The following is a 16542-nucleotide window of genomic DNA, read 5'->3' on the forward strand; positions in this document are numbered from 1 at the left end:
TGGTGTAGTATTTACCCACTGCAATATGTGCTTTTTCTAATTTCTGTATTAGTTATATATTTCACCGTTGTTGACTCTAAAACTTAGCTAGATTAAGTTACAATAAGAGAAAAAAAATTATATTAATTTCATTTTTATTGATGTAGAGAACCAAAGCGTATATAGGTTAGAGTAATTGCTTGAAGCCAGAAGATACTATTTGATTTTAAAACCAAATAATTACTTAATTTCAAAGTAGATTAAACCTTCTGTGGTGTGTTATAACTTGATTTCTTACAGTTGTACTGTATATTTTCCATACATCCTCTTATTTAATTAACATTTTTACCATTAAGTTGACCCCTCAGCTGTTGAGTTCTCATTTCCTTGCCATTAGGGGAGAGCAGGGGCGAAAGTACCATTTTTCAGAAAAACTTAATTTGAAAAGATGATATTTTAGACAGAGATATATTTTTGCTGTGGTCAGACACTTACAAGTGTGGTCTATCAATAGCAGGTGGTATTTTGAAAAAATGTAGAAGGACTTCAGTATAATTTCACTTTGAACTTAAGACTGCTTATGTTACTTTCGACCCCGTCAGTTGGGACGAAAGTAACACACAGGTGGGTCAAAAGTAACACAACAATATACAAGCTAGATTTTTTGTGTTACTCTTGTTTTTTTTGTTTTTTTTTATTAGCCTAAATATACCTGAGTATATGACCTTGTTAACATGTAACTGCAAACATATTTTGGCCTTTATATAAGCAAAAGATTGTTAATTTAAATTTTCATTTTAAATTTCAGTTTCATCAATGTTTCAAATAACCCAACAGTACAAACTTGAATTGTTTAAAATCTTTTTTTTTTTATTGCCAATGTCAATCTATTTTATAAAATGTGTTTTCAACATGAACAATATGAAAATTAAATTAAATTACCATAATATAAATTCTCAACATAATGTAACAATAGGCATGTATCCATCAAGCTGTTTTTATGCATAGATTTAAAATCTGCATAAAAACATCAGGATGGAAAGCCTGCAAATCCAGGAGGTAGAAAAGCTATAAGGTATGGCTAAAACCTAAATGTGACTATGGTAAATGGAAACAGATTGAGTGTAAAAAAATGGTGACACAGAAATCAGCTGATTTAAATGTGAACGCCCTCTCATAAACATCTGGCTGAATCAGACCTCTATCTGTCTTACTGACCCTCACTTTTGCCATATTCTGTTAGCATAATATGACATAAACATGTTTTAATAAAAGCTGCAACACAGAAAAAGTCACCACATTAGCAGCGCGACAAAAGAAACACTTGTTTTCACTATAGAGGGACAAAAGTAACAAGTGTTACTTTCGTCCCGACAGGAACTCCGGACATTTAAACCCGATTTACTTTTATACTGAAAAACTCTGACAAGGCAAACTTCAGGATGTGTTACAGCACTTAATAACCTGTAGATTGATCATTACTGTGTGACATGAAACTAAAAACACAACTTGTAATTAGAAAAAAAGTACCGCTTCAGTAATTTACTTATCGCACTCGAAAACTGCTTACTGGACCTAACCGCGGGAAACGATGACGAAATCGCGTGATATTTGGCAGCTCTGTCAAGGGATGCGTACTAAACGTGCTGTCATAGCTTGAAATGCTAATATAGTCAGGGCTCTGAGAAAATTGCTTTGTTACTTTCGTCCCGCGTTACTTTCGCCCCGGTTCTCCCCTACTTCTGTAATATCCTGTTCAATATCACGCCGCTGGCCGCAACTGGAATTTTATTTCTTTAAGCTGTTCTCAACTTCATTTTTAAAACAAGGCATTGCTCTAGGGACCCGTGTTAACACTTGTCCACTTTGTGTTTTCACTGATCGGATATAGCTAATCTTCGGATCGTGAATAGATCAGGTGTAAATGCCCTCCAAAACGCATTCAAAACTATTTGCAATCCAAATACTCAAACCACTTCAGAAGTGTAAAATGCAGTTGTTTGTTCAATCCACATACTGTATGTAGGTTACTCCTTCCAAAAACGGTTAAAGAAAAATTAAGGTGCATGTGATTATTAGCCAGATAGCACAGCACTAGCCTACTGCAAAAATGTATATCGACAGATTTGGCCTGCCACAGATGAGTAGGCTATCTCTTCAGGAAGCAGATGCTTCAGTGTTTGTCATGCAAACTCCAATGAATTTCCATATTGAAGATCATATTTATATTCATTTGGTGAAGATACATTTATGTGACCAAGTATAAATGAAACTGTTTTTACAACTGATAGCTATCTGATCTCTGAAACGCATGAAGCGGCCAAGTGTATAAACACCCCAAATGTATAAAACTGATAACAAAAACCAAGAAGAAACATCATTATTTAAATGAAATAGCATCAAATGTGAAGTGTCACACAGGGAATTCTGGGAATGTCCATTTAGAGAAACAACAGGAACAGAAAAAAGAGACGAGCAGAAACACAAGAACTACAACTGACTTCAGCCACAGCCTTAGATGAAATCAACTGAAGATAAAAAACATTAAATCTGTGAAGATCTCAGCAGAGGAGGATTAAACAACTCCACAAACAGCATTACCAGCTTCACTTATTACTAACCAGACTGACTTTATTTCTGTCAGACGTCTACAGTTCTGTTTGAGAATTAACAGAGGTTTAGATGTTGATGATTTATTGTTTCATTTGAAGTCACCATGATGGAGATCAGTGACTGCTTTAGTTGGGCTCTTGACCCTTGACTTTCTGACATTAGTTTTTCTCTGCCTGCTGTAACTCTGTGTTTATAAGACATGTTGATTATGGCTAGGAAATCAGAGAGAAAATGAATCATGTGATGTTGGTTGTGTATCAGTGATGGCAATCACCATGTTTGATTCACTGAACTCTTAAAGAGTCTTATCTTTGATTATATGTGTTATTAATTTTACATTATTGATTGTAGTAGCCTTATGATTCTACAGCATGTGATCCATCATTGCTGTAATAATCAGAAGACTTTTTAAAACATTGTGTACAATAAAGGTTTGAACTGCTGTATCTTTCAGACACACACAGACATCAAGAGTCAGCGTATGAATCTCAACAACGGTGATGATAAAAGTGCAGTGCACTTGATGGAGCCTCCAGTCAAAACTCATCAGTATCTCCCAGCATGCATTGCAGCAGGAATACATTATGCTGAATTGCCTTAGTATTTTCTTTTATTATTATATCTGCTTTTATTTTTGATGTTGTTTTTGTTGCAGCTTTTTAGTAGCTTGTTTTGTGATGTTCAGAGTTTTATCTGATTATTGTGTTGTCACCGTTGTTGAGATTCATACGCTGAATCTTGATGTCTGTGTTGGTTTAAATCAAGCAGTAGTTCAAAACCTTTTTTCTACACCATGTATTTTTAAAGTTCTTCAGATTATCTGTTGCTCACTTACAGAGATATTATAATCAATAATATGAAATACTTATTTTTAATATTATAATTAATATTATCACTTTGCTCATAAAGTGAGAAATAAGACTCTTTATGAGATCAGTGAATCTGGCCACAATATGACGATTATCTCATCATTAACCTGCCATCATCACCTGGTCACATTTTCTCTCTGATTTTCATGCCATAACATTTGTGTTATATAACCACACAGTTAAGGCAGTCAGAGTAAATCTAAAGTTAAAAAGTCAAGGGTCAAGAGCCCAACTAAAGCAAACACTCATCTCCATAATGGTAACTTCAAACTTTATTATTTTCAATAAAACATCAACGTCTAAACCTCTGGTAATTCTCAATAATTAGATTACAGGAAACCACAGCTGGCAGGTTTTTATTTTTTATTTTTTATATAAAAGTTCAGTTCAATGTTCAATGCCATAAAACCTAAAATATTACTACCGTATTTTTTACGGTAAAGCACTTGCAAGCTGCTAGTTTTTTACCGTAAACTTTAGTTCAGTGCCGTAAAAGCAAAATAAATTCTACCGTATTTTTTACGGTAAAGTACTAGCAACCACAGCTGCCAGTTTTTTTCCGTAATATTTAGATCACTGCCGTAAAACCTAAAATATTACTACCATATTTTTTTACGGTAAATCGCTTTCAACCAGCTGCCAGTTTTTTACCGTAAACTTTAGTTCAATGCCGTAAAACATAAATATTTATACCGTATTTTTTACGGTAAAGTACTGGCAACCAGCTGGCAGTTTTTCACTGTAATTTTTAGTTCGATGATGTAAAACTTTGTAAAATTAGTAAACATTTGCTACCGTATTTTTTACGGTAAGGTACGGTAAATGCAACGGTAAGTTTTTTTTTACAGTGTACTTCCAAAATCCGTACATTTAACAGTATATTAATGTAAAATTACATGAAATGTCCCGTGAGAGCTATTACAGTTTTTCACTGTATATAGTAAGGGTACATACCGTTAAGGAATTAACATTTTTTTTCCGTTGCTTTTTTACAGTTTTTTACAGTTAAAATTACGAACATTTTTTACAGTGTAGTTCAGTTTAACACATACAGTATTACAGTATTTATATTCATTCTGCAGATTTTGATTTAAAATAAATGTGGAAAAAGGCCACGGATTCAGTTTGGTCCTGCTCATAACTAAATGCTCTCTAATGCAGCACTTGCCACAGAAAATGGCTTGGTACATCAAGTTTTCAGTTTCAGAGCCCTAAACAAAGCTGAGTCAAATAATGTCATTGTGACCAATTGTGTTTGTACAGTAATCATAATAATACTTTTAAAAACCTAAAATATGGACTAGATTCACCTCTAAAATGATCATTGTAATGGGGCAAACTAAGTTTAAATGATTGAAAGTATGACTTGTTTAGCATCACCCAGTTGATTCCCTCGACAAAAACCCAATAGGATTTTTCCATTGGCTTCAGAATTATAAACTATATATAGCCTATGGATGATAGCTTGTGTTCACTGCAGACCTTATTTTAAACATTTAACCAAAAACCCATTCAAAAAACCTATTGACTTCAGGACGATTATATACAGGAAGTGCTAAAATGCTAACTCGTTTCCGGGGGTTTGGCCTACAAAAATACGTCATCCCTGCCTGCACTACTCTATTATTTATTAGACACCTACAGGTAGACTGAGGTGGAACTCTCATCAGGCGGTGGAGCAACAGCAATGGGGATTGGTGCAGGCAACTCTGGGTTGTGACTGAAACCAAGATGGATGGAAGTGGACTAGAGTCCGGAAGTGATCTCTGGATATGGAGGAAGAGATAGATGGCGGGGAAAATGAAAGAAACAAAAGTAGTAAGTGGACTGTAGAAAAGTGAAGAAGAAAGAAAGATTGGAGCCAAACATCAGGAACCAAAAGTGTGAGAGAATGTCATCAGTTGAGAAGAAGAGAGGAGTAAGTTTATGACAGAGGAAGCAAATAATTTGAATCCTTTGAAATTGACTAAACTGCTGAAGGAAATGGTTGTAAATATTGAGAATGCTAATATGTTGAGAGATGGGAAAATTATGTTTTGCAAAGACATCAAACAACAAAAGGCTGCTCTAGGGATTAAAACTATATTAGAGCAAAACGTTACAAGTCAAGGTATGGGAGAAAAGAAGTGGATGAGAGGAGTTATCACTGGAATACCAACGAATGTTTCTACAGATACGATTAAGAAAAGCATCTCAGGAGCGAAAGTGATAGATTGAAGGAGGTTGAAATATACTCGAAACGAGGAGAGGATGAACACTCTTTTGAAATGAGAATTGACGGTGATTAACCATGCTGCTTATAAGATGCTGGCTTTCTCACCCTCTGGAGTCCAAAGCTTGGGTTTTGGTCACTGCGGTTCTCGCTGTTCGGTTGTCATGCTGGCTTTCTCACCCTCTCCAGTCCAAGGCTTGATGTTGTTGTGTTTTGCATCTTTATATTTAACTTTTTGTTTGATGTAGTTATGTCTGTTTTCTTGATTAAATACTTCTTGTTTCAAATTTGATTACGTGTTTGGCCTCCCCATTCATGTTGCTACTCCTTGAGCCAAGGGGTCATAACAGTCCCCCTTGGTGGAAACTAGTTTTGCAGCAAAAGGTTACAGACACACACACAATACATAATACACATCGCACACATCATACTTCATATATATATATATATATATATAAACATTGTATATAAAACACAAAAACACTTCCTATGAAGAGTTCAATAGACCAACAGCCACCGACACACACACACACACACACACACACACAAAAACCTTTACCTGTTTTGTTCTACCACCCGGCACCCTAAAACGATGCCCAGAAGGCAACAATTGAAATTCTTTAAATAGGGGATGATCAAAATTTTGTAAAATTGAATGTGCCTTATTCAAAACCTGTCATGATAAATATCAATAGGCTGGATTTGACTTTTCCTGCAGACTTAACAAGAATATTTAGCCTATTTCTATTTGTCAAAGTTAAATTGCCAAACCAAGCTACAATACAAAAGGAAAAAAAACTGATTCAATAAAAAACTTATAAAATAAAGTCATCTTAGAGCAGCATTGAATATTTTCATCTTCCTAACAAAAAAACAGTCTTTGTTGAAACTTATTGCAAACATCAATACTTTTGCTTTGTTTGTTGTCAGTCACAGTTCCCAGATATTAACAAATGTATAAAAGTATCCCAGTTTTAATAAAAGAGGGTAGATATATTATGACAAATGAAGAAAAGGCAGAAGATTTAGAAGCTTTCATAGTAACAATAACAAATCTGAAAGTATGAGAGTACAAAGGGAACACATTTTAGAGTTTTTTAATAAGATATGGGAGTTGGGAAAACTCCCTACCTCTTGGAAACTTGGAGTGATCATTCCAATTGCCAAGCCTGGAAAGGATCACTCAATAGCATCAAATTATAGACCAATTGCTTTAACATCTAATTTATGCGAAGTGACGGAGAGAGTGAAAATAACCCGATTAAACTATGTAATAGAAAAGAAAAACCTATAAGCTCATTTCAGAGTGACTTTAGAAAAGGGCGTAATACAGTGGATTCAATAATATTACTCTGACTTATTCAGCAGATAACGGGACCCCACAACACTGTAAAAATGTCATGTGCTATTTACTTTAAAAATATGGTAACAATATTACACATGATATTTTTGAGTAGCCTAGTTATTAAGGCTTGATTTGTTTAATGGAATTTATCTGAATTAATCATGTAAAATCCCCTAAATTATTTAGTCTATGACACAATGATATTATTCTAAAGTATTTAAGAGATACAGATTTGATTAGAAGGATATGATTTCTTTCTTTCTTTCTTTCTTTTTCTTTCTTTCTTTCTTTCTTTCTTTCTTTCTTTCTTTCTTTCTTTCTTTCTTTCTTTCTTTCTTTCTTTCTTTCATCGAGGCTTCACACTCCATCCCAGTAGGAGGCGGAAATGCACCTCAAGTTGGTTTGCTAACCGCCAAAAACACAAAGGAAGAAGTCGGCTGAGATCCGTCTTGTTCCCTGTGCTGTCTGAAGTATGCTTCTGGTAAATATCCATCCAGTACAAAATAGCTAAAAAATAGGTTCATTTTGCATTTTGACAGAAACAACTCGTTATATTATTTGTATTTGTACGTATACTTTCCTGCATTGCGTCATTTTATGTCAGTTATCGCGTCGCATGAACAAGCTTAGCCCATCGTCTCCGTGTATTCTCTTTCCAGAAAATTTTGTTTTGTGAATGCTGTGAAATGAATAATAATAATAAGAATAAGAATAATAATACAAATAACTTAAACCAAACCCATTCGGTGACTGCAGTTATGAATGGCTTGAGACAAACAAATTTCGATCTGCTTTCGGTTTCGTTTTAGTTGCTTCTATTACACTTGATGTCGCCTTGGGGTTCTAAGGCCGGTGACACACTGGATGCGTGACGTGAGCGTGGCAGCTGCGTGGCGGCTGCGTCGCGTTTTCCATGTCTTTGCACACCAGAAACGTGTCTGACGCGGCGCTGCTGCTGCGAGGTGACATATGATCAGTGGCGTCATGCCCATTCACGTGCCCCCTCAGATTTTTCCTCCCTGATAATTTTTTTGTCACAACTTTATTCCTATTATGCTCCATAATATACCAGCCTATAACGACTCAAATGTATTCTTCTGGATGTGTAATAAATCGGTCAGCATCAGCCCGCCCCTTTTTCCTAATATGGTGTCTGTGTCTGCTCTAGAATCTTTGCTGTGTATGTTCAAGCAACTCACTCGTCTCGCACGTTGAGCTGGCAATGTTTTACATATGGTCTTGAAGTGGTGGGCAAAGCAACAAATCGGCATTGAATTAGTTATCGGATGATATTAAAAGGTAGTGGGATTATTTGTGGTTGACCTGGAAATTTTAACTTGATCAAAAAGTTATGGATTTGATATTTACGGAAGAGGATTAGGGCCAGGCAATAATAAAAAAAATAAAACCATCTCGAGATTAAAGTCATTATAATGCGAGATTAAACTCGTTAAATTTCGAGAAAAAAAGTCGAAATACAATCTTGAGAATAAACTCATTAAATATCGAGAATAAAGTCGTTGTGTTTCGAGAAAAAACTCGTTAAATTACGAGAAAAAACTCGAAATACAATCTTGAGAATAAACTCATTACATTTCGAGAATAAAGTCGTTGTGTTTCGAGAAAAAAACTCGAAATACAATCTTGAGAATAAACTCATTAAATTTCGAGAATAAAGTCGTTGTGTTTCGAGAATAAAGTCGTTGTGTTTCGAGAATAAAGTCGTTGTGTTTCGAGAAAAAAACTCGTTAAATTTCGAGAAAAAAGTCGAAGTAATTGTGAGAATAAACTCCCTACTGATAGAGGACATGGCAGAGTTAGATCACTTAGTCAATCTATATTTTTGACTTTCTTTCAGTAACAAAGAATAGAACATGGTCGAGGTCGGCTACGTGTTTTTAGAAGAAAAAATCCAATTTGCGCGATGTACTCGCTTTTGTCCAACATGAAATTCATCGAGGTTTCGTGGTTTCCCAGGCGTACACAACCAACAACGATTAATAATGAGTCTTATGGTAGCTGGGAAACCACGAAACCTCGATGAGGTTGATATCAGTAGGCTATGCAATGAACACTGATCTAATGCGTTATTCTCTACATTTCATTTCGACTTTTTTTCTCGAAACACAATGACTTTATTCTCGAAATTTAATGAGTTTATTCTCAAGATTGTATTTCGAGTTTTTTTTCTCGAAATTTAACGAGTTTTTTCTCGCAACACAACGACTTTATTCTCGATATTTAATGAGTTTATTCTCAAGATTGTATTTCGACTTTTTTTCTCGAAATTTAACGAGTTTAATCTCGCATTATAATGACTTTAATCTCGAGATGGTTTTATTTTTTTATTATTGCCTGGCCCTAATCCTCTTCCGTAGATATTAGCTGCGAATTCAGAGCATTAACTTGTGTCAGTGTAACGTTATCGATAGCTAGCCTAGTCTAACTGTAAACTAGTTGTCTAACATTACTGCCATACAAAGCCATAGTAACGTTATCTGATCGGTTTTGAAACATCTGTTCTGTTTTGTCTTGTGTCAAAGTCTCCAGCTGGTTCAATTGTTTTCAGTTTCATAGAAACGAGGGTGTTAAATTTGTTGTAGGCTAACTGCAAAATCCAACCTAACGTTATCAAGGCATCGCTATATGGTTCATGGCTAGCTACGCATCATGGCTAGCTATAGCCCTTCTGTCTGGTTCATAGGTTAAATGTACAAGTTACAAGTTACTAGCTTTTCTGTTAGCTCATAAATTACTCTTTACAAGTTCCTTATTTAAAATATAATAATGAGCAGTGTAACTACAGTATTTCAATGATTTTACTAAAGTAATGTTACATATTACATTTGATTTGATTACTTTTTTACATTTCTGTCAAATATTAACCATTTTCAAATAAACGGGGTAGTGTTAACCTTATTCAGCACTGAAATCTGTCAAACTTCTTTCAAAGTCCATCACATATTAATATTAAAATAACTTAATTTCAGCACCACAAAGTCAGACCTCAGCACTAGGGGTGTAACGGTACGCAAAAATCACGGTTCGGTACGTACCTCGGTTTTAAAGTCACGGTTCGGTTTATTTTCGGTACAGTAAGGGAAAGAAATGCAAACATTAAACTGCAGGTTGTTTATTACTATAAACTTTTTTTTAAACAATTTGTTTACACTTTTTAATAAAATATAATAAAATATATATAAAATAAAAAAAAGAATAAGAAATAAAATACTGCTGCAAAGCAAAACCAATATCACATAATAAATTTAATCAAAAATATAAATAAATAACTATGATTACAGTGCAGCATTACCAATCCCAGCTTGTAGGCCTGCTTATATTTAAAAATTAAGGCTGGGAATCGATTAAAAAAAATTAACTAATTAATTGCACAATTTGCTGTAATTAATTGCAATTCCTCCAAGCTTGTAATCATCAATAATTAGGCCTAAACTTAGAATCACCTAATTAAATGAAACACCAGGGGTAAAAAGGAACAGAAAATAGCCCTATATTAAAATAATATTAAACATAAATGTTATACTAAACAATAATGTTAATATTAAACAATGTATTATTATTTTTCAATAATCAATCAACATAATCAATTTAAGATTTTTTTTTTTCCATTTTTTTTACTAATTATCAAAATAAAATATAGTCCTACAAAGCTATTATTACCAGAGCATGTGATCAGAGCAGGTCATTTTACCATTGTTGCCAGCATGACTATACCAGCTCAGCAAACAGAAGTCTACTACTGAGAAATTTCACCTTATTTGAGCGGACTTTGCTTTTCCAGTGCGTGATCGGTCCATGATTGGAGTGTTTGGGCCGTTAACGACAGAGCAGAACGCGCAGCGCAAACACGGAGTCGAACATTGAGCAGAGAGCGCAGTGCGCAGACACACACACACAGATGGAACGGAGAGTGCGGCGGCGCACACGGAGCGGAAAAGCTTTTTTTCGCCCTGCAGTCGATTTCATTGGTTTAGGTTACAGTGACGACGGGTAAAACCAGAGAATGTCTAATAAGGCAGACGGGCTCTGGTAAAACTTTAGAATCAGCTGCAGGGCGGGATTTGCGCTGAACGCGGAGACTTCCGCCACTTAATATGTTCGTGTGGAAACACGAAAATGTACCTATGTTCCGCACACAAAATATTGCATTCGGTCATTCGGTACACACGTGCACCGAACCGAAAGCCCTGTACCGAAACGGTCCGGTACGAATACACGTACCGTTACACCCCTACTCAGCACCTTTATGTACCTTTAATGAAAGATCGTTCTTAGGTCACATACCAATTTAAAATCATAACATAAAAACTGCAATGGTACTGTTTTTAAAATCATGTGTAGTAGGCCTAAGTGTACAGTAAGTGTGTGTGTAAACATGCTTTAATGAAGTAGACTTCAAAAGCTTTTGAATTTGAGCTTACAGTTCTTTCATCAACCTGTCTTTTACATAAACTTACAAAATAGATACTTTAACTTAGTCCTCAGATAGAGGAGGGTTGCTGCTAGCTCCGTTAAGGTATTTCTGTCCCTCCCAAACTGCATTGAAATGGTATGTTTAGCAGCCAGAATTTAAAAATTTTCAGGGGGAGAAACCCCCTGACCCCTCCTAACATGATCCATATCACCCGTCAGAAAACAATTGCAACGTCTCAGATTGTGCCCCCCCCCCAGAATTTTGGCTTGCATGACGCCCCTGCATATGATATATTTGACATACGGGGAGAGAGTTGTGGAAGGCCTATACTTCATGTTAAACATAAATATATAGCAGCAAAGACAACGTCGGCAGTGTTGACGGCAAAATAGGCTACAAAATATTTCGTTCTGTATTGACAGGTGCAGTATTTGAAAATCGATAATATTTTTTTTAAAATTACATTTATATTTGCATTTATGTCAAAACCTAGACACTTTTAAACATCAAAATGACATTTATTAATATGTATTCGTGTCAAAATGACATATAAACATCTTTTCCTATTCTATTTTGCCTGGAAACGCTTCCAACACGCTTGCGTGTCGCGTGAAAAATAGGCGTCGGTTCTATTTCTAGCATGCACGCGTTTTCCTGAAGCCCCATTCATTTTTCTAAAAGAAAAAATCCAGAAATCACAATATATGATTTTTTAACTATTTATTTGTATGATACAGCTGCAAATAAGTATTTGAACACCTGTCTATCAGCTAGAATTCTGACCCTCAAAGACCTGTTAGTCTGCCTTTAAAATGTCCACCTCCACTCCATTTATTATCCTAAATTAGATGCACCTGTTTGAGGTCGTTAGCTGCATAAAGACACCTGTCCACCCCATACAATCAGTAAGAATCCAACTACTAACATGGCCAGACCAAAGAGCTGTCCAAAGACACTAGAGACAAAATTGTACACCTCCACAAGGCTGGAAAGGGCTATGGGAAAATTGCCAAGCAGCTTGGTGAAAAAAGGTCCACTGTTGGAGCAATCATTAGAAAATGGAAGAAGCTAAACATGACTGTCAATCTCCCTTGGACTGGGGCTCCATGCAAGATCTCACCTCGTGGGGTCTCAATGATCCTAAGAAAGGTGAGAAATCAGCCCAGAACTACACGGGAGGAGCTGGTCAATGACCTGAAAAGAGCTGGGACCACCGTTTCCAAGGTTACTGTTGGTAATACACTAAGACGTCATGGTTTGAAATCATGCATGGCACGGAAGGTTCCCCTGCTTAAACCAGCACATGTCAAGGCCCGTCTTAAGTTTGCCAATGACCATTTGGATGATCCAGAGGAGTCATGGGAGAAAGTCATGTGGTCAGATGAGACCAAAATAGAACTTTTTGGTCATAATTCCACTAAACGTGTTTGGAGGAAGAAGAATGATGAGTACCATCACAAGAACACCATCCCTACTGTGAAGCATGGGGGTGGTAGCATCATGCTTTGGGGGTGTTTTTCTGCACATGGGACAGGGCGACTGCACTGTATTAAGGAGAGGATGACCGGGGCCATGTATTGCAAGATTTTGGGGAACAACCTCCTTCCCTCAGTTAGAGCATTGAAGATGGGTCGAGGCTGGGTCTTCCGACATGACAATGACCCGAAGCACACAGCCAGGATAACCAAGGAGTGGCTCTGTAAGAAGCATATCAAGGTTCTGGCGTGGCCTAGCCAGTCTCCAGACCTAAACCCAATAGAGAATCTTTGGAGGGAGCTCAAACTCCGTGTTTCTCAGCGACAGCCCAGAAACCTGACTGATCTAGAGAAGATCTGTGTGGAGGAGTGGGCCAAAATCCCTCCTGCAGTGTGTGCAAACCTGGTGAAAAACTACAGGAAACGTTTGACCTCTGTAATTGCAAACAAAGGCTACTGTACCAAATATTAACATTGATTTTCTCAGGTGTTCAAATACTTATTTGCAGCTGTATCATACAAATAAATAGTTAAAAAATCATACATTGTGATTTCTGGATTTTTTTTTTTAGATTATGTCTCTCACAGTGGACATGCACCTACAATGACAATTTCAGACCCCTCCATGATTTCTAAGTGGGAGAACTTGCAAAATAGCAGGGTGTTCAAATACTTATTTTCCTCAATGTATATACAACTATATCATTTTAATTTGACTAGGAGTTAGGCTCAAAAGAAACAGTATGCTTTTGGGACTGGGAGAGTGTTTTTATATTACCACAGCATTGTTCAGTGGATTAAATAATTTAGCCTAGTGGATTAACGATCGATCAATCAACAGAATAACTCATACTGTCATAAATTACTAAAACGACAAATAATCAATTTTCTTGTCCCTAATAGTCAAGATAATGCAGGGGAAACTGTAAAATGAACTGCAGCAGTGCTAAACTTGCATCATAAAATTACAACACTCGTACTAAATGTGTGTATTAAACTCACTGAGACTGTCGACAGTTTCTTTTCCATGCATCATTTTATTATATCCATGTATGTGGTTACAACCAAATCATGTAAAACAGTGAAATCGCCCTCAAACTCTTCTGTCTTGCCTGCACTCGAGATGGTGACGTGAGCTGAGCTCCACTGAAAGTCGTCTTTCCTATTGGTTGTCGCTCGCGAAAATTGCTTCTCATTTGCATAAAGTTTAAATTTCTGAACTTTTGTCGCGCGACGCTTGACACGCCCACATTCTGTCACCAACGGTCACTGTCGCTTGTGTCGCCAGAAGTCGCCAGCGCTCCATTGAAATGAATGGGATCATGTCGCTTTGTCGCTGCGTGTCGCTGGCGGTGTGAACGGGGCTTGAGACGCGCGTCTCACGCAGGCAGTGTGCAAACTCTAACCTGTTAACATGGTCGCCGCCATCTTGAAACAGGGGTCTTGTCATAGGAAGTAGCTAGGTAACGCTGCTATCTCCGCCTGTACTTCGAATTCATGGATGATGCCGGTGTGGTGAATAATCCGGTCACTTTGAATTGATGAGTCCGGGCTGTGTCAATAGCAGAGGAGAAAGACCTCGAAATTTAAAAATACGACTGTTATTGTGTCACGAAATGTAGTTTTAAGAGTTTCTCAGTCGAGAATGTAGTTGTTTGAAGCTCAAATCTTGTTTATTTATTATAAAAAACACACTAACAACGATAAATGTTTAATTTCACAATCTATAGCTTCGGTTAAATACTAGTATATTAAACATATAAGTTAAAATACATTAATGACTCGTTATAACGTACTACAAATGTCTTCTATAATAAAGTGATTTTGTATGATTTGTAATCAGGCACTAAAGCGATTACCCATAAAACGTGCTTTGAACCAATCGGATTGCTTGGGTCCTAAGCCCGGACTCATCACTTCAAAGTGACTGGATGGTTCACCACACCGGACTTTTGTGCTGCGTGTGGATGTTCACGCGAACGAAATCTAAAAACCAGACAGCAGTGATACATTTCACAAGTGAGAATGTGTTTTATGATATTGAATGATACGAAATTATATTTCTGGTTACGTTGGTTTGTTTCAGTCCTTGGTTAACGACAGCTAAATGTTTATTTCTGACCAAACTGATTTTGTACAGTTAAAGTAACCCCATTCACGCAAAACATGGCTTAAAGAAATATCATCAGTCTAGTTACTGTGTGGATGGTAGTATTCAAGTTGTTTTTTTAAGTGTACATTTCTCTGCTTGGAGGAAGAAAATGAACTGTGAATGTGCTGTACTCTTTAGATATTATTTGAAATAACCCTTGTGTTTAAAATGTACAATATGCAGGAGTTGATCCTCAATACCCACTTTTGGCTGTGTTGTTCCTGACTGATTTTTTACCGATTGTACTCAAACCTTTTAATGGAAAAAAACAGTGTGACGCTTGTAACCTGTACAGTCCTAATAGTATGCTTGTCCTCTCCCTGTCAATCTTCAAACAGTACATCCATGATTATTATACATAGAATTCCACAAATCTTGAGTTCTTTTTTCTATAGTACACTTCTGTGTGAAATTGCTCAAATGTGGAAATTGAGTAATGTTGTTTGAGTAAATCTGTCTTGTACCTCAGGTTTGAAATGCCTGCAGCATGGCGTGTGCACGGCAATCTGCAATTGAGTTCCTCAAAAACGCCAGGAGAAACCTGGTGACCCATATGGAGAACCTTCCTCTGATCATTGAGAATCTTTATCAGCAGAGTGTTTTCAATGACCATGTGGTCGATGATCTCAAAGCCGAGAGGACAGAGTTTGATAAAGCCAGGTGTATATTGGATTGGGTCATTAACAAAGGGGAAGAGGCCAGTTATGAATTACTCAGGATTTTGGATGTCACTAAGAAGAAGACATTACATCCTGATTTACACTCCTGGATCAGCTGTTTTCCATTAAGAGTGGAAGATGAAGAGACCAGCTATTCATTTGGTAAATAGATAAATGAAAAAAACATTTTGGTGTCTTAACATATTTCTAATATAAATTGTGTTTTTGTTGCTGTTTTAGGTACAAAGCCCTGTCAAAACTACCAGTCAGCGCTCAAGAAGAAAGCAAAAAGTATTCTGAAGGACCAAAGGAAACATTGCTGTAAATATCCTGTTGACAAGGCACAAGGAAACTTCCATTTTATACCTGTCGTTTTAGAGAAAGACTCTGTGATGAAAACTCCTCAATGCAAAATAAAATGGAAAAACAAAAAATCCAAAAAGCTACGGCCCAAAAAGCTGAGAGCATACATTCCTACTGAGCAACAAGCACTTTCACCTGTGGATCTGCTGAGATGCCAAGATAAGAACATCCTCCTCATAGGCAAACCTGGAATAGGAAAGACTACAGTTGTCCAGGAAATGTTGTGTTTGTGGGCAGAGAAAGATGACCGAGAGCTGGACTACATGTTTTACTTTGATGAAAGTGTTTTGTCCGGTTCTAGCAATGATGATTTGGAATCTATTTTGTTTAAAGTGTATTTTAAACCAATGGAAAAAGACAGAAAGGACGTGTTTCAAGATATGGGGAAAACTCTGAGAAAGTTGTCATTGTATTTGATGGTGTCGTTGATTTAGAAGAAA

The 16542-nt window shown here is 36.6% G+C and overlaps 1 protein-coding gene across 1 annotated transcript; it reads left to right on the forward strand.

Annotated features, from left to right (window-relative positions):
• Positions 1–7438: 7438 nt before the first annotated feature.
• Positions 7439–16536, forward strand: LOC311092470 (nucleotide-binding oligomerization domain-containing protein 1-like; the record flags this gene model as incomplete). The annotated part of the gene is made up of 3 exons (XM_084129215.1): positions 7439–7499; positions 15550–15901; positions 15980–16536. The coding sequence occupies exons 2-3, from the start codon at positions 15568–15570 to the stop codon at positions 16534–16536; spliced, it is 891 nt and encodes a 296-aa protein (XP_083985341.1). The 5' UTR covers positions 7439–7499; positions 15550–15567.
• Positions 16537–16542: the final 6 nt, after the last annotated feature.

This window comes from Abramis brama (assembly GCF_963993115.1).
Source record: "Abramis brama genome assembly, chromosome: 1".
NCBI lineage: Eukaryota > Metazoa > Chordata > Actinopteri > Cypriniformes > Leuciscidae > Abramis > Abramis brama.